This window comes from Scyliorhinus canicula, chromosome 3, assembly GCF_902713615.1.
Source record: "Scyliorhinus canicula chromosome 3, sScyCan1.1, whole genome shotgun sequence".
Taxonomy (NCBI): Eukaryota; Metazoa; Chordata; class Chondrichthyes; order Carcharhiniformes; family Scyliorhinidae; genus Scyliorhinus; species Scyliorhinus canicula.
This window is the reverse complement of record NC_052148.1, coordinates 93,946,855-93,966,246: the sequence shown is the minus strand read 5'-3', so window position 1 is coordinate 93,966,246 and position 19,392 is coordinate 93,946,855. Positions and strand designations below refer to the sequence as shown.

The 19,392-nt window shown below is 50.5% G+C and overlaps 1 protein-coding gene across 4 annotated transcripts in view; it reads right to left on the bottom strand.

Moving 5' to 3' along the window:
• Positions 1–3,965: 3,965 nt before the first annotated feature.
• Positions 3,966–19,392, bottom strand: part of LOC119962807 (granzyme K-like) — a 59,210-nt gene continuing 43,783 nt past the window's right edge. For 2 of the 4 annotated variants that reach the window (XM_038790901.1, XM_038790900.1), the window contains exons 3-5: positions 15,880–16,021; positions 7,641–7,916; positions 3,966–4,299 (exon numbers count right to left, since the gene is read on the bottom strand). In XM_038790901.1, coding sequence (XP_038646829.1) covers positions 4,117–4,299; positions 7,641–7,916; positions 15,880–16,021 — 601 coding nt within the window. In that variant the 3' untranslated portion in view covers positions 3,966–4,116. The remainder of the gene's footprint in view (positions 4,300–7,640; positions 7,917–15,879; positions 16,022–19,392) is intronic. The other 2 variants (XM_038790902.1, XM_038790903.1) reach the window with 2 other exon arrangements.

Here is a 19,392-nt window from a genome sequence, read left to right as displayed (position 1 = left end):
GGCTAAGCGGTTTGTGCGGAACACGCATTTCTCCTTGTTGGACGTGAAATTAAGGAGAGATGCAGTGTGGAGGAATTTATAAAGGTTGGCATCATGGTCCTGCTGGTCATGGCTGCAGATGGTGACATTGTCGAGGTACGGGAAGGTGGCCTGCAGTCCGTACCGGTCAACCATTTGGTCCATTTCTCGTTGAAATACCGAGACTCCATTCGTGATGCCGAAGGGAATCCTAAGAAATTGGTACAGACGACCGTCTACCTCGAAGGCAGTGTAGGGACGGTCCAATTTACGGATGGGGAGCGGGTGGTAGGCGGATTTCAGGTCAATAGTAGAGAAGACCCGGTACTGTGCAATCTGATTGGCCATATCAGAAATGCAGGGGAGGGGGTACGCGTCGAGCTGCGTGTACCAGTTGATGGTCTGGCTGTAGTCCATGACCATCCTGTCCTTCTCCCCGGTCTTAACCACTACCACCTAACTCTCCAAGGGCTGTTGCTGGCCTCGATGTTACCCTCCCGAAGCAGCCGCTGGACTTCGGACCTGATGAAGGCCTTGTCCTGGGTGCTGTACCGTCTGCTCCTGGTGGCGACGGACTTGCAGTCTGCGGTCAGATTGGCAAAGAGTGACGGAGGCTCGACCTTGAGGGTCGCGAGGCCGCAACGGTGAGGGGAGGTAGGGGTCCGCCGAATTTGAGAGTGAGGCTCAGGAGATTGCACTGGAAATCCAGGCCGAGTAAGAGTGACGTGCAGAGGTTGGGGAAAATTTACAGACGGAAACGGTCGAATTCCACGCCCTGTACAGTAAGTTTAACCAGGCAGAAACCCCGGATTGGGACAGAGTGGGACCCGGAGGCGAGAGAGATCTGTCGGTTGGCGGGATGGACCGCAAGGGAATAGCGCCTTACCGTGTCCGGGTGGACGAAGCTCTCGGTGCTCCCGGAGTCGATGTGGCAGGAGGTCACGTGGCCGTTGACCAGCACCGATGTGGAAGAGGGTGCCAGGTTGCGAGGACGCGACTGGTCGAGCGTAACGGTGGCGAGTAGCGGGCGATCGGCGGTTGAGTCAGATGAGCTCGACGAGGAGCGGCAGCGACCCGTGTCCCGTGGCCCTGTCCCGGGGAGGACAAAATGGCGGCGTCTGGAGTACCTGTGGATAAAATGGCAGAGCCCATGGAACGCACATGGCGGTGGTGGATGAAGATGGCGGCGCCCATGGAGAGCACGTGGTGGGGGCGGCGAAAGATGGTGACGCACACTGATTAGCACGTGGGGACGGGGGGAGTGGACGGCGGGGCCCATTGAGCGAGTAACTGAGGCGAGGTAGCCGGGGGGCGCAATAGCGGCAACCATCCGGGACTGACACACCGCTGCAAAGTGGCCTTTCTTCCCACAAGCTTTGCAGGTCGCGGTGTGGGCCGGGCAGTGCTGGCGGGGGTGCTTCTGCTGACCGCAGAAGTAACAGTGGGGACCCCCGGGGAGTGCGATGCGGCGAGCAGCGCGGGCGTAGTGCGCTGGGGTGGCAGCTCGGGGGGCCGTTTGCGGGTTCGAAGAGGGGTAGGACGGGTGGGCTGTTTGCGGGGTCCACGAGGGGTAGGACGGGTGGGCCGAGTGTCTAGCGGAGTAAGATAGCGCACTACAGGCGGCTGTCATGGAAAGCGCCAGAGCCTTTGCGGCCGCGAGGTCGGGGACGGCCCCTTCCAGCAGTCGTTGCCGGATGGGGTCCAATGCAATGTCGTAACAAAGGCATCGCACATGAGTAAGTCAGAGTGTTCCATGGCTGTGAGGGCCCGGCAGTCGCAGTCTCGTACCAGAGGTATAAGGGCCCTCCAGAAGTCCTCAATCGACTCACCCGGCTGCTCGACGCGAGTAGAGAGTTGATGCCTCGCAAACAGGGTGTTCGCCGATGGTGAATAGTTCTCCTTGAGCAGTTCCATAGCTCTGGTGTAGTCAGTCGCATCTCGAATTAGCGGAAAGACACTGGAGCTAAGTCTGGAGTACAGGAGTTGCCTTTTCTGAGCCTCCGTCGGGGGAGGGATCCGCTGAAGAGATGTAGGCCTCGAAGACTGCCAGCCAGAGAACAAAGTCTTTTCTGGCGTGAAGCGACTGCGGATCCAGCTGCAGACGGTCAGGCTTGATTCTGATGTCCATGGTGAACGGAAAATCACACAGCAATAAATTGTGGCGCTAACAATTATACTCAAAGACGAGAGACAAGTACAATAGAGGCTTTATTGGTGTGCAATGCTATTATGCCATCTGCAACTGTAGACTAGGGTCTGAGTGACTCACACACATATTTATACACAAGCTCCCTGTGGGCGGAGCTAGCCGGCAGGGGCTGACTGGAGGAACCTGTATTACAGGTACAGGCATACATCCCCCTACTGCAAGAACACATCACTACAGTGGTTATATCACCACAACGAGTAATCCAGAGGCCCAGGCTAATGCTCTGAAGAAAAGGGTTCATATCCCACCATGACAGCCGGTGGAATTTAAATTCAACTAATAATCTGGGAATTATAAACTTGTGCCAGTAACGGTAACCATAGAACCATTGTCAATTGCTGTAAAAACCTATCTGGTTCCCCTAATGTCCTTTATAAAAGGAAATATGCCATCCTTACCTGGTCTAGTGTGGCCTACATATGACTCCAGATCCACAGCAGTGCGGTTGACTCTTAAAGGCTCTCTGAAGTGGCCTGGCAAGCCACTCAGTGCAAGGGCAATTAGGGATGAGCAACAAATGCTGGCCGATACAGCAACACCACATCCCATAAAAGAATTGTGGCCAGACGGCCACTTAAGATGGTGTCCTGCACAGGCTGCTGGGAGAATTGGCTAAGTTTAAGGACAAGTAGGCTGCAACTCAAATAAACATTAATGAATAAACTGCAGCCCAGACTCTGCAATGCACAGGAAAAAGGCCATCTCCAGGCCATCTCAGGAACAATAGAACTCTCCTGTCAATCACACTTGTTTTCCAGACACAGTGACACCTAAACTCCTTATTTGGAAGGGCCTACATGTCCCCAACACTTGCAGGCATGGCCGCTCAGTGCCCACCCCGAAAATCAATGTGGCAGCTCCTGATTGGATTTGATCGATCAGGATGATCGATCTCTGATCAAGCAATGGCCCAGAGGCCACCCAAAAGGGCACAAAATCCAAGCAGGTTAAAAGGTGCTGCAGTACCTGAGAATCTCTCTGCAGCAGCAATCGAACAACGGTGACCTTCACTGGCCAACATGAGGAAGGCCATCACCCTACCAAGCAAAGGAAGACCAGAGCCAAGAAGAGACCAGATCAAGGACCGGACACTGAGGACTACAGGATTCAGCACACAGATAAAGGCCAAGATCTATCTGGTAATTTCTAGTCACTCTGACGTTAAGTCAAGGTCTCATAGGGCAGCACGGTGGCCTAGTGGTTAGCGCAACCGCCTCACGGCGCTGAGGTCCCAGGTTCGATCCCGGCTCTGGGTCACTGTCCGTGTGGAGTTTGCACATTCTCCCCGTGTCTGCGTGGGTTTCGCCCCCACAACCCAAAAATGTGCAGAGTAGGTGGATTGGCCACGCTAAATTGCCCCCTTAATTGGAAAAAAGAATTGGCTAATCTAAATTTATAAAAAAAAAGTCAAGGTCTCATATGAACTTGTAGTACTCTGTAGTGTAACTTATGTTGATAGTGTGATTGTGCAACTCTAACATTGTATGAATGTGAATAAATACTGTTTGATTTTAACAAGTAGACTTACAGTCATTTGTCCACTGTATACGGGATTAAGACACACTGTGGTAGCAACAGAATAAATTTTTAAAAATGAATAGTTTCTCTCCGAGGCAGGGAAGCTCTGCTCTGTCACTAAAATTTCACTTCAGAATCCGCACTTACTTGTAAGAATAGTTCAGCCCACTTTGATAATACATAACCCTGTCTGAAGATTCATTCTGACTCATTTCACACATTGAGAATTTCACATTTCAGGTTTTTATTACATTATGTAATAAATGCTGTACAATGTACGAAAGCTATGGATAAAAATACACTGGTCTTTCTGAGCCAAACAATTCAGCAAGTTATGAAGCAAAACAGAGTAGTACTTAGACTCTCAACACTCAGTACAATCCATCAGTTGTCATATTGTAAGTTTGCACGCCAATTATTTTCTCAATCCAGTCAAGATATTTCTTTGTTATGAGAGTGTAAATCCCAGGCTTTTTGGGATCTACACATTCAGGGCCTGCTGACACGATCCCTTTGTACTTATTGCTGCAAATTAAAGGACCACCTGAATCACCCTGAGGAAGAAAAATGAAAAGAGAGTAAGGCAGGGGTGGGCAAACTTTTCCGTGCAAGGACCACATTTAGAAATTCACAATTTTAAAGGGCCGCATAGTATATTAAGTAAAATAATTACTTCACCCGGTTATGATTCTGGGCACCTCATATAGAACACAGAACATAGAACAGTACAGCACAGAACAGGCCCTTCGGCCCTCGATGTTGTGCCGAGCAATGATCACCCCACTCAATTCAACGTATCCACCCTATACCAGTAAGTAACCCAACAGCTCCCCCCCCCCCCCCCCCATTAACCAAATTTAAAAAAAAAAAAATTTTTTTTTTTTTTACTGACTTGGTGGGCCGCATGAAGACCTTTGGCGGGCTGCATGCGGCCCGCGGGCCGTAGTTTGCCCACCCCTGGAGTAAGGTGATATCAACTGGAATGTTATATTTGAACCGGTTCAGTTTGTAATATATTCATGTGATATTGAACTGTGCTCAATAGTTATGTCCATGTTAGACTGACAAGAATATCAGAATGTGCATGCCTGGAATATAAACTGCAATTAACCTGGTCAGTTTAGGAAATATTGGGCGGGATTCTCTGTCCCGCCAAACCGGTTTTCTGGTGTGGCGCGGCCCCGCTGGCAGTGGGACTCTCCGTCCCATCAACGGCCAATAGGATTTCCCATTATGGACAGCCCCATGCCGTCGGGAAATTCCCGGGCCTGGGTGCACTGCCGTCGCAACGGAGAATCCTGCCAGCGGAGAATCCAGCCCATTATATCCCATCATCCCTCTCATATCCTGCTGTCAAATATATTATCCAGTTATTCACCAACCCACTCTTCAAGTTGCTGCTACAATCAGCCCTTACCATCTAACATTTCATTTCCCCCTTTGCTAATGTAGTTAAATTATTACAATTGTAAGGTTTATATTATGAGTGGAGATGGTGTTGTGGTAATGTTACTGGACTAGTAATCCAGAGGCCCATGCTGATGCCCTGGGACATGGGTTCAAGTCACACCATAGCAATTGGTGAAATTTACATTCAATTAATAAAATCTGACCTGTTCTGGAGTCTGTCTGACAGAAAGCCTGGATGGTGTTATTGTTAGAGATCAAATGATGGCTCACAATGTGTTACTGAGAGGAAGGCGCACGCTATTTATACTTTGGTGACAATGGCTACAGTCCTTAAAAATATCCTGAGTTGACCCAGTCCCCCCAAAGTCCCAGAAAGATGTTTAGGTTTCCGGCTGTAAATAGTGGTGCTCTAACCTATCTACTTACTTTTAAGGTGAAAGGAAAGCGGGATCATTGGAACTAATTAGCATTGCTACTTAGACGCAAAGTTGGGCTGGATTCTGTGTCGGCGGATTCTCTGTTTTGCCGGCGGCGCACTCACGCCTACAGATTTCCCGATAACGTGGGGGTGCCGCATGAGAAACCCCATTGGCCGGCTGCCAGGATGGAAGATCCCACTGCTGGCAGGGGAGTGCCACACCAAAAAATGGGTGCGGCGGGACGGAGAATCCCGTCCAATGTGTTTCTCATTGCTAAGGGAAAAACAGCAGAGAAGCCATTTTGCGATCAGGTTTTTATAATTCATGAATACCACAGAAGAACAACAGATTTGTAGTTTGGTCTTGCATGGTTTGCAGATATCTGAGAGGTCGAGAGCAAGTGATAGAATCATTCAGGTCTGCACCTGAAGCAGAGGAAATGCTGACTCTATTGTTTATCATACAACTTGGTGGGAGCTTAGACTCAAATTGAAGGCTGCGTTTGTGAGGATTAAAAGGCGACTGGAAGATTTGCCTCGCGTGAAGGCAGAAGAAAGAGTTTTTCAGAGTAACCCTGACAATGAAAGGCAGTTCTTTATTCAGACATTACCCAGCTTAGAAGTAAAAAGAAGCAACCCATTGGAAGCTGGGAACCACTGTGAACTGTTTGCCATAAGAACTGGCATTCCATGGATATATAAGTATAAAGGAACTACTTATTTCCATAGTTTAAAGTATAAGTTACCTACAAAAAAAAATAGTGTTCAGTCAATAGTCTTAAGTTTTATTCTTGGCCTAGACACAGCTGCATAGCGAGTCACATTATAAAGTTTGCAAACTATACAGAAATTGGCAACATAGTCAATATTGATGAGGATAGTTGCAGACTTCAGGAGGACAGGGAGAGGATAGTGAAATGGACAGAAGAATGGCAGACAGAATTCAATACAGAAGAGTGTGAAGTGATGTATTTTGGAAGGACTAATAAGGAAACAGTATATTTACTATGAGTGTGGTGACTACGGGATTTTCGCAGTAACGTCATTGCAGTGTTAATGTAAGCCTACTTGTAACATGAATAATGATTATTATTATGAATTATTATTATTAATTAATTATTATTAACTATTATGGGCAGCACAGTAGCACAGTGGGTAGTACTGTTGCTTCACAGCTCCAGGGTCCCAGGTTTGATTTCTGGCTTGGGTCACTGTCTGTGTGGAGTCTGCACGGTCTCCCTGTGTCTGCGTGTTTAGGACTGAGATGAGGAGAAATTTCTTCATTCAGAGGATGATGAATTTTGGAATTCTCTAACCCAGGAGGTTGTGGAAGCTCAATCATTGAGAATGTTCAGGACAGAAATCAATAGATTTCCGGATAATAACAATATCAAATATGACGATAGTGGGAAAAATGGTGTGGAGGTAGATGATCAGCCATGATCTGTTTAAATGGTGGCGCAGGTTTGATGGGCAGAATGGTCTACTCCTGCTCCTATTTCCTATGTTCTTGTGATTTTGAAAATACTTTTGTGTCCAAAAATACTATTGTGGCAGAACAAGTTGTTAACGTCATTTAAAAAGCAAAATATAAATAAAATACTGTGGATGCTGGAAACCTGAAATAAAAGGAGAAAATGCCAGAAAACCTCAGCATGTCAGGCAGCATTTGTGACACGAGAAATAGAGTTAACGTTTTGCGGAGAGGAGCCATGAGAACTTGAAACATTGGGTCAAGGATCCCAGGAGCACAAATTCCACCCGTCAAGAGCTGCCAGCCAGTCAGAATCCGGCAGCTCTTTGTTGCTCGTGCCTAGCTACCCTGTGAAGGTGATGATGGCGGGCTGCCTACTTGAAGCATTTTGATGATAAAGTTGTATGGCTTCCAAGATCACTTAAAGGGCAATTCAGAGTCAACTTTGATGGTGTGAGCTTGGCGTCGGACCAGCCCACCTTAGGACAGCAGGTTTCCTTCCATAATGTACAGTAGTAAACCCATGAGTTTCACAGGAATTCTAAAAGCTTCCTGGCTACTTTCACTGATACACGCAAACACAGTATACTCACCTTGGATGAGTCTTTTCTACCTTTTCTGTCACCAACACAGATCATGTCCTTAGTTATGACAGGGTCACGATTGTAATAAGCCTTACTGTTGCATGTTTTACGATCTATTACAAATAATTTCACTTCTTGAAGCGTGTCAGATGGAGAATTCGAATCGCTAGTTTTTACTCCCCATCCTGCCACTGTACACCTTCTTCCGGGTTTCACATCTGCACCCTTATCGTTAGGTAAATTGAGCGGTTTCACATCCTTGTTGATCTTTGCTTCACTGGACAGCTGTGGTACAATAAGGAAAACTTAATAGTTTTGCTCTTCACGTGTGAAAATAGTACAGTATTGATTAATTCCAAAGGAGGACAGCTATTTTCTCCTTGTAAGAAACCTGCCTCGCTGATGTCCAGAACTGAATAATCTGACTTGGATCAGCCAACGCTTCCATGGGCACTGAACACCCTCAGCTATTTCCATTGTTGTTCATCGTGTATGGGCCTTGATAGTGATTGTTGTTATCTGGACAATCACTTTTAAAAAATAAATTTAGAGTATCCTTTTTTTCCTAATTAATGGGCAATTTAGCATGGCCAGTTCCCCTACCTTGCACATCAATGGGTTGTGGGGGTGAGACCAACACAGACACAGGGGGCGCGATTCTCCGCACTCACGACGGGTCGGAGAATAGCGGGCAGCGCAAATTTTCACGGCGACGCTGGTCCGACGCCCTCCCGCTATTCTCCGAACCCCGCACAAACTCCAAGTCGCCATTCCGGTCAAACGCCTCGAATGCGCCCCCGACTCGACCAGAATCACTAGTTTTTGGCCCCCCGCTATTCTCCAGCCCGGATGGGCCGAAGTCCCGACATCATCACGCACTGTTTACACGGCGTCCAACACACCTGATTTTCAAGTTCGTCAACCAGTCGTGCTGGCTGACAACAGCTTCGAGGAGGTGAGCGCACCGCTTAGTGCACTGCTGGAGTCTGGCCACAACGGGGAAGGCATCCTTGAGAACGGGAGGGGGGTCCAGAGCGGGGGGGAGTGGGGGAGACGGAGGGGGGAGTGGGGGAGATGGAGGGGGGAGTGGGGAGACGGAGGGGGGGAGTAGGGGAGATGGAGGGGGGAGTGGGGGAGATGGAGGGGGGAGTGGGGAGATGGAGGGGGGGGGAGTGGGGGAGACGGAGTGGGGAAGAGGGAGTGGGGGAGATGGAGGGGGGGAGATGGAGGGGGGTGGGAGACGGAGGGGGGAGTGGGGGAGACGGAGGGGGGGAGTGGGGGAGACGGAGGGGGGGAGTGGGGGAGACGGAGGGGGGAGTGGGGGAGATGGAGGGGGGAGTGGGGAGATGGAGGGGGGAGTGGGGGATACGGAGGGGGGAGTGGGGGAGATGGAGGGGGGAGTGGGGGAGATGGAGGGTGGAGTGGGGGAGATGGAGGGTGCAGTGGGGGAGATGGAGGGGGGGGAGTGGGAGTGGGGGGGGTGGTGTTAGGGAGAGAGTGAGCGAGTGATCCGTTCAACCCCGTAACAAAATGTCTGCCACCATGCCATGGCGTGCCGGTCACGAGGACACGGCCGCTGGTTCCCCTGTGGCTTCCGGACACAGGCCACTGACGCACCGGTGAGGAGGACATAGTTAACTGGCCGTTGGATGCAGAAAGTGACCAGGGGTTAGGCTGCCCGCGTGTCAGCAGCGCGACCAGGCCACCGGGACACACAGGTATCCCGTGGTAGGCGGCTGCCGAGGTGTCGACTAACCTCCGTCTAACATGTCCCGTTTCTCTGCCCCTGCCACCCTTCTGTAGGTTAGCACAATGTCTGTGAACAGAACGGCGATGTTCTGCGCAGTGGTTGGGGCCGCTACACTGGATTTGGCGATGCAGCAGCATCCACACCCACAACCCGCAGTGGCTGCAGGACCAGCTGCAGCAGCAGAGGGAACGGCCGAGGAGTTGCCAGTTGTCGAGCAGCATGGGGGGGAGGAGGAGGAGGGGGAGAAGGAGAGAGTGAGGGTGCAGCCACGGCGCCAGAGGCGACGACCAAGGCCGAGGGTGTACCGTGTCTGGGTATGTTTCCTAACAATGACGGACATCACCTGCAGGAGGAGACTCCGGCTGAGTAGGCGGACGGTGATACATATATGTCACCTCATGGAACGGGGGGAGGACACGCGATCCCGGTTGCCATCAAGGTGACGGTCGCTCTTAACTTCTATGCGACCGGCTCCATCCAGTCTCCGAGCGGGGACCTCTCCGGGATCTCCCAGTCATCGGTGCACAGGTGCATCCGGGATGTGACCGACGCCCTCTATGCCATCGCGGACCTCTACATCACCTTTCCCGAGGACCGAGCAACTCAAGACTCACAAGCTCGTGGATTTGCCAGAGTGGCTGGGATACAGATGGTGCAGGGGGAAATTGATTGTGTTCATGTCCCCATGCGCCCGCCTGCAGGGGACAGGGACGTGTTCACTAACAGGAGGGGGACATACTCCATGAATATCCAGGCGAATATCCATATCCATGCGACCCCCACATGAGGATCATGAATGTCTGTGCAACGTTCCCAGGGAGTGTGCATGACTCCTACATACTGGCGCAGTTGTTCATCCCTGCGATGTTTGAGGGACGTCCCCCCCCCCGGCTGAGGGGCTGGTTTCTAGGCGACAGGGGTTATCCGCTGAGGTCTTGGCTGATGATGCCTATACGGAGGCCTCAGACCAATGCGGAAACCCGATACAACGATGCCCATGCAGCAACCAGGGGTGTGGTGGAGCGCTGCCTTGGCCTCCTGAAGATGAGATTCAGGTGCCTGGACCGCTCCGGAGGGGACCTGCAGTACCAGCCCGACAGGGTCGCTCGCATTGTTGTGGTCTGCTGTGCGCTGCACAACATCGCGATGCAGAGGGGAGATGACCTGTTGCAGGAGGCGGAGGGAGAAGCCAGTGGCAGTGGTGCCAGCACAGAGGAGGAGGAGGAGGAGGAGAGGGAGGAGGAGGAGGAGGAGAGGGAGGAGGAGCAGAAGGAGGAGGAGGCTGGTGGAGTGGCGGGCGCAGCACGCAGACACGACCCAGGTGCTAGTGATGTCCAGGAGGCGGCACGACGAACCCGGCAAGGACGGCAGGCACACAACGTCTTGGTGGCAGCACGGTTCACGCGTCGCATGTGACGTCCCCGCTGAACACCAAACCACCACCTGCATCACTAGTCGTGCAGAGGGTCAACACACAACTGCCACCACCACAACCCCCCCCCCCCCCCCCCCACCTCCCCCTCTCAGTGTACACTGCTCCACTTCGACATCACCCTTACCACTGGGTCCAGACGGTATGGCACAACATCGTAGGCTGTGTCAGCGGGTGTGATCAGTGCCATGTGGAATGATGACAGCCCGCTCTGCGAAGAGCTGTGAGCTCAGAATCGTTAGAGAGAGTCTGACCCATGGCAATAGCTGAACCATCCACCTTGGCGGCCGCTGAGTTTGTCACGGACACTCCATCACGTGCCCGTGTGGGCTAGCTGTGGGAGGGGGTGTGGGGAGGGGCAGGGACTGCAAACCCGGCACCGAAGTTTCACCGCTCGTCAATCCCAGCGTCATTCGGTACCATCACGATTCCTGTGGCTGTGGAACAATCACACGGTTTTACAAGTAAGGTGGAACAGTGCGTTTAATGTTAACAATAATTTACAGGTGCCCTAGCCCCGACAACTAAACTGTGCCCTTCACCCATGCCAATTTACTCTGTGTCTCACTTTGTTGCCTTACGGGCCCTACCACTACGTCTACGTGAGTCCCCAGATGATACAGCAGGAGTGGAGGAGGACTGCTGCGAATCGCCCCCTTCGACTCGTTTCTCCTTGGCCAAGCGTTTCCTGGGGCGACCCGGCCTTGATGGGCCAGGCTGCTCTGTGGGCGTCTCGGGTGACGTTGTGCCACCCTGCTCTGCCTGCTGCCCACCTGATGCACCAGGGATGGGACGGGGGGAGGCCGAGAATTCCGGGATGTCCAGTGATGGACTTAAATGGATGGGCCCCGAAACCTCCTCCTCCCTCGGGGAACCCGGTGGCCCCCGGGCCTCACTTTGGGACAGAGGTGCAAGCGGGGAGGTGCCCCGTCGTGCCACCGACACCTGGCGCTGCCAGTCCTGGAGGCCTGTGATGGTAACCACCAGGATCCGAACGTTTGCAGACTTGGCGTCCAGGGAGTTAGACATTCCCGCCAGGGACTGTGCGACCTCAACCTGTGAGTGCACGACGCCATCCAGCACATGTGTCAGGCGGTTGATGCTCTCGGCGACTGACTGCTGCAACTGGGCCATGACCTGGTGAGACTGGGCCAAGGCCCGCAGGGCGCCGGCAATGTCGTTTTGGCTCTGGCACATTGCTGCCTGTGAGAGGGCAACCCTGTCCAGGGCCGAGGATGACGCGTGCACATTAACCCCAACGTCTTGCATAACCTGACCCATTGCCTCCACCGTGGATGCCATCCGTGCGGTGTCGGCCTGGGTCTCTGCCACGAGCGGCACCACTCCCTGCTCGTGGACGCGGTTCGACTCCTCTAACAGCGTCTGCAGAGCCAGGCAGACAGCCCTCATCCCGTCATTGTTTCCCTGGGTTTCTTGAGGCATCGGCTGTGCGGGTGGGTTGAGAAACTCCAGGAACTCAGAAAACGTCTGGGAGCCAGCTGCATGCTGGTCCTGGCCTGGCCTCCGCCAGTCCGGGCCCTTGTCTGCTCCGATCCACCTGCTGTACCTGCTCAGCTGTGATGTGCGAACCAGACTGTGACCCAGGAGCCTCATCACTAAATAGGCCCGCCGGGGTGAGTGTCACTGGGATGGTTGATGGTGTGGGGGATAGCAGTGCCGCAAGCTCGAGGTCGTCTTGGGTTGACGCCTCCTCTGTGTCATCGTCCAGGTGAGAGGCCGCAGGGCGTTGGCGGGCCATTTCTGTTTCCTGCTGTGTCACCGCCCTCTGGGTGTCCTGCTCCACAGATTCTGTTGGGGAGGATGGGACTCCCCGCTGATCGGGCACCGAATGTTGTGCAGCCCTGGGTGAGGTGGGGCCAAATGCGTGTCTCCGCCTGGAGGCAGACGGCCCTGGTCGTTCGCCATCACGTCCTAGGGAAGAGAATGAAACGGCTTATTTAGATTCGCTCAGCCGGGCGCTGGACGGTCCCAGTGGGCAGGGTGTGAAGGGACAGAGGATGCGGGAGGTGTCCAAGTGGGCAGGGTGTGTGAAGGGACAGAGGATGGAGGAGTTGTCCAAGTCGGCAGGGTGTGTGAAGGGACAGAGGATGGGGGAGGTGTCCAAGTAGGCAGGGTGTGTGAAGGGACAGAGGATGGGAGGTGTCCCAGTGGGCAGGGAGTGTGAAGGGACAGAGGATGTGGGGGGGGGGGGGGGTGTTTGTCATGGAGGGTTGTCTCACTTGTTGCAGCTCCGCCAACCTCGCATAGCGCGACCTCCCGGGTGCCAGACCCCCCAACAAGGTCCAGTGCCCTCTGCTCAAAGGTGCTGAGGGGGTGCAGGTTGGGCGAACCCCCTCCAGTCTGGTGCCGCTCACGGGTGTTGTGAGCGGTCTTGGCCTGTTGGGAGAGGGGACATAGGTAGGTCATTACAATACGGCAGGTATCAGCAGGCCGTTCAGATACTGGCACAGTTTGGGGGTCAAGTTGTCATAAGACCATTGCATCTCCCCACGGGGGCCAGAGCGCTGGGTCTGTGACAACTTTGTGAACCACCCTCAACTAACTCTGCCCCAATCCCCCTCCACCCCCCGTGCCAGGGGGGAGGTGGGTGATTAAGTTAAGAGGGGAGGGATGGTTGTGACCAGGGGGCACCCTCTTGGCACTTACCCTGGCAGCCCTGGTGAGGTCGTGCATCTTTTTCTGCATTGCTCTGCTGAGCGAGGGGTCTGCCCCACAGCACTAACGGCAGCAGCAACCTCATGCCAGGCCTGGCGCACAGCGCTGGCAGGTTGGCAATGCCCTCTACGTGGGCAGATGATGCCCCTCCTCTGCTTGACGGCATCGAGCAGCGTCTCGACTTTGGCCCCAACAAACCGAGGGGCAGCTCTCCTGAGCTCCAACATCATGGCCGACAGATTCTGTGCTCGCCCGCGCCTTTTTACGGCGTCGGGCGGCGTCACGTGGGCGTTGTTGTATCATCGTCGCGTTCCGTCGTCATCGCGCATGTGATTGACGCGGCCGCGTTCCTAGCCCATTTGCCGGACGTGAATACGTCGGGAAATGGACCCTTCCCGACCGTCGTAAAACGCGCCCGTTTTAACGGCCAACTTCGCGATTTTTCGCGGGTGCGGAGAATTGCGCCCAGGGAGTATATGCAAACTCCACACGGACAGTGACCCAAGGCCGGGATTAGAACCCGGGTCCTTGGCGCCGTGAGGCAGCAGTGTAAACTGCTGAGCCACCGTGCTGCCCCTATCTGGAGGATCACAACCCAGCCCAACCCAATTCTCATCCAACATCTACACAGCAGGAATAGCTGGATAATCGGGAGCAGGATTCCCAGTTGAGTATTTTTCTATTTTCAGTTCAAAGGTGATTGTAGGAAACCAACCACTGTCCCAATTGGCAATAATTAACTGATCTATTCACTCTATTCATCAACATGTGGATATCCATCTGTAAGAAATTTAATACCTAGAATTGATTCTCCTTTTGCAATGTGTCTGGTAGTTTGAAGTCGAACACATATTCTAATACTTTGTAGAAAACCAATGCAAGGAATGCTGGAATTCGGTAAATGCGGCTGATCATATTCAATATTTGTTAAGTTGTGTACTTTAGTTTAAAAAATACCGGCAGGAATTATATTTGAATGGAAACCGGCGGGGGTGCTGGGGGGGCGGGGTTAGGTTTTGAGGGGGAGTTTTGTGTTTTGCGAAGGGAAGTTCCATTGGGCAGTTTTCATTTTCATGAGAGTCGGGCCATGTCCCTCATGTCCTTCTGCTTTTGTACCTCTTAAAAATTTTATGCTTTACTTTATATTGTCTCTCGATGTTCTTCTGACCAAAATGTATCATCCTCAACACTTCTCTGCACTGAAATTCATCTGCCGCCAATCTGTCCACCCCAGCAACTTGTCTATGCCCTTTTGAAGTTATACACTGTCCTCTTCACAGTTTATAATATATCCAAATTTTGTGTCATCTACAAACTTTGAAATTGTCCCCTGCATACCAAAATCTAGACCATTAATATACATCAGGAAAAGCAAGGGCCCCGATACCAACCGCTGGGGAACACCACAACAAACCTTCCAGCAGCCCGAAAAATATAATTGACTGTGATGCAGAGTGAGGCCAGCAGTGCGGATTCCATTCCTGTACTGGCTGTGTTATTCATGAAGGCCCCACCTTCTCAACCTTGCCCTTTATCTGAGGTGTGGTGACCTTCAGGTTAAATCTCCACCAGTCAGCTCTCCCCCTCAAAGAGGAAAGCAGCCTATGGGGGTCATCTGGGACTATGGCATCTTTACTTTACTCTCTGCTTTGTATTATTCAGCAATATTGCATCCATGTTGCTACTGTTGTTTTTATTCAATGATCAGAGCTTTGATCTGATTGGTTGGCTGTGGGATCATTCAGCTCTGTCTATCGCATGTTTCTTCCGCTCGGATGCATGTAACCCTAGGTTGTAGCCTCACCAGGTTGGCACCTCATTTTAGGTGTGTGGCTGCTGCTCCTGTATGCTCTCCTGCACTCCTCATTGAATCAGAGTTGGTCTGCTGCCTTGATGAGCAAAGGTTGGTGGAAGAAAATGCCATTTAATTGTTGTTGAATGACCACATTGCTGAAAACCAACAGGGTGAGCGTCAAGAAAAGATCAGGTACAACTGTGATACCTGCTCAGGGCCAGGCAGTTTGCTGATATCCAATACCAGCATTCGCATGAGAAGAATTGCATAGCAAGAACTGTAATTTTTTCGCATGTGGGCGGGATTCTCCGTCTCGCCAGATGGCCAAGGGGGTTTCTCATTGTGGGCAGCCCCGCACAGTCAGGAAATCCCCGGGCTACTGGCGAAACGGAGAATCCAGACAGCGGAGAATCCAGCTATCTCTTAACTAATTAAGGTATTGGCGGATCTCAACAAGTATTTCCCATAAACTCTCCTGAAAGAGATTGAAGGGGTAACGCTGTTAGCTTTCTGTGAAATTAAATATTGATGCCTTTCTAAATTAATTATTTTAAACATCACAAACAAACTCAAATGAGAGAAGTAAAATTCATACTTCGAGCAGCATGATGTCATTTTCCATAGTATCATTGTTGAATTTTGGATGGGGGTGTTGTTTTTTAATCAAAATTCTTTGTTGACTCTTTTCATTCTGCGAAAGAGATTGTGCTCCAACAACTACTTGAATAGGTACTCCCCTGCATTTCGTCAGAGAGAGAGAGAGAGATAATTATGTATTAAAAAATCTATAACTTTCAAAAATTCAGGAGAAAAAGAACAATCAGGAATTTGCCAGCCCTTACTTTTATTCTTGTTTTTCATCTTACATTAAACATTGACTCCACAATTCAGAAAAAAGACCACTTGGTTCAACTAACCTAGGCTGATATTAATACTTAACATAGAACATAGAACATAGAACGATACAGCGCAGTACAGGCCCTTCGGCCCACGATGTTGCACCGACATGGGAAGTCAAAATCTAAAGGCCATCTAACCTACACTATGCCATTATCATCCATATGCTTATCCAATAAACTTTTAAATGCCCTCAATGTTGGCGAGTTCACTACTGTTGCAGGTAGGGCATTCCACGGCCTCACCACTCTTTGCGTAAAAAACCCACCTCTGACCTCTGTCCTATATCTATTACCCCTCAATTTAAGGCTATGTCCCCTCGTGCTAGCCACCTCCATCCGCGGGAGAAGGCTCTCACTGTCCACCCTATCTAACCCTCTGATCATTTTGTATGCCTCTATTAAGTCACCTCTTAACCTTCTTCTCTCTAACAAAAACAACCTCAAGTCCATCAGCCTTTCCTCATAAGATTTTCCCTCCATACTAGGCAACATCCTGGTAAATCTCCTCTGCACCCGTTTCAAAGCTTCCACGTCCTTCCTATAATGAGGCGACCAGAACTGTACGCAATACTCCAAATGCGGCCGTACCAGAGTTTTGTACAGCTGCAACATGACCTCATGGCTCCGGAACTCAATCCCTCTACCAATAAAGGCCAACACACCATAGGCCTTCTTCACAACCCTATCAACCTGGATGGCAACTTTCAGGGATCTATGTACATGGACACCGAGATCCCTCTGCTCATCCACACTACCAAGAATTTTACCATTAGCCAAATATTCCGCATTCCTGTTATTCTTTCCAAAGTGAATCATCTCACACTTCTCTACATTAAACTCCATTTGCCACCTCTCAGCCCAGCTCTGCAGCTTATCTATGTCCCTCTGTAACCTGCAACATCCTTCCACACTGTCTACAACTCCACTGACTTTAGTGTCGTCTGCAAATTTACTCACCCAACCTTCTGTGCCCTCCTCTAGGTCATTTATAAAAATGACAAACAGCAACGGCCCCAGAACAGATCCTTGTGGTACGCCACTCGTAACTGAACTCCATTCTGAACATTTGCCATCAACCACCACCCTCTGTCTTCTTTCAACTAGCCAATTTCTGATCCACATCTCTAAATCAACCTCAATCCCCAGCCTCCGTATTTTCTGCAATAGCCGACCGTGGGGAACCTTATCAAACGCTTTACTGAAATCCATATACACCACATCAACTGCTCTACCCTCGTCTACCTGTTCAGTCACCTTCTCAAAGAACTCAATAAGGTTTGTGAGGCATGACCTACCCTTCACAAAACCATGCTGACTATCCCTAATCATATTATTCCTATCTAGATGATTATAAATCGTATCTCTTATAATCCTCTCCAAGACTTTACCCACAACAGACGTGAGGCTCACCGGCCTATAGTTACCGGGGTTATCTCTACTCCCCTTCTTGAACAAAACAACCACATTTGCTATCCTCCAGTCCTCTGGCACTATTCCTGTAGCCAATGATGACATAAAAATCAAAGCCAAAGGCTCAGCAATCTCTTCCCTGGCTTCCCAGAGAATCCTAGGATAAATCCCATCAGGCCCCGGGGACTTATCTATTTTCACCTTGTCCAGAATTGCCAACACTTCTTCCCTACGCACCTCAATGCCATCTATTCTAATAGCCTGAGTCTCAGCATTCTCCTCCACAACATTAACTTTTTACTGAGTGAATACTGACGAAAAGTATTCATTTAGTATCTCGCTTATCTCCTCAGCCTGCACACACAACTTCCCACCACTGTCCTTGACTGGCCCTACTCTTACCCTAGTCATTCTTTTATTCCTGACATACCTATAGAAAGCTTTTGGGTTTTCCTTGATCCTACCTGCCAAAGACTTCTCATGTCCCCTCCTTGCTCGTCTTAGCTCTCTCTTTAGATCCTTCCTCGCTTCCTTGTAACTATTAAGCGCCCCAACTGAAACTTCACGCCTCATCTTCACATAGGCCTCCTTCTTCCTCTTAACAAGAGATTCCACTTATTTTGTAAACCACGGTTCCCTCGCTCTACCCTTTCCTCCCTGCCTGACTGCTACGTACTTATCAAGAACACGCAATAGCTGTTCCTTGAACAAGCTCCACATATCCAGTGTGCCCAACCCTTGCAGCCTACTTCTCCAACCTACATGAATCTGCTTCTTATCTACCTCATCCCACTCTGTTCCCATATGTCCCTCGACCCTTCTCCCTCATGTATGTAAAGCTTCTGAATTTCATGCAAACATACAGTAAGGCAGATTTGCCATAGAAATAAAAAAAAATAAAAATAAGTAAACTCATTCAGATTGGAGTTTAGGTGGAATTCTTCATCAGATGCTGACTGACCTGTTGTGCATTTCCAGAATGTTCTGTTTTTACTTCACATTTCTAGTGATGGCATTTTTTCTTTTGATCTCTAGTCTAAGTGCAGTGGTTTAGTTATTTGTGAAGAAGAATGCGGAGAGATGAAGATCACAGAATCACAGAATTGTACCAGCGCAGAAGTCATTCATCCTGTCAGTCTATGCTGGCTCTCAGTTGGAGTGATTTACCGAGTAGCACTCCCTGTCTTCTTCTCCTGGCCCTGTGCATTCTTTCTTTTCAGATACTAATCCAGTTTCCTCTTGAATGCCTCAATGGAATCTGCCTCCACCACGCTCTCAGGCAGTGCGTTCCAAACCCTAACCACTCGCTGTGTGAAAGGGTTTTCCCTCATGCTGCCATTCTTTTGCCAACTTCTTTTGATTATGCCATGCTTCTTTTACCAACTACCTTAAATCTGTGCCCTCCGTAATATGGTTTTTAACTAGAGAATGGAAATAAAAAACATATGTAAAATATTCACTCCTAGAAAATCTAAGTGAGGTGAAAAATTTGTTAGGGGAGCACAACCTAGCTATAATGACTCACAATGTTTGCGAGATCAGGTGGTCATTTTAGCTTCTCTGCCACTGGTGCTTTCCCACAACTTGGGGCAGATTTAAATACCTGCCAAGCCCCATGTCCCTGAAGAAGATTGGTCAACCAGGGGGGAAGGGGAGAGTGAGGAACTCTTCCCTCTGGAAGATAGCACAAATACCCCAATCAGCCCCTTTCTAATAGGATTTCATTTTGGCAGGAAGATAAAAGCAAATGATTGCGGATGCTGGAATCTGAAACAAAAACAGAAAACACGGGACAATCT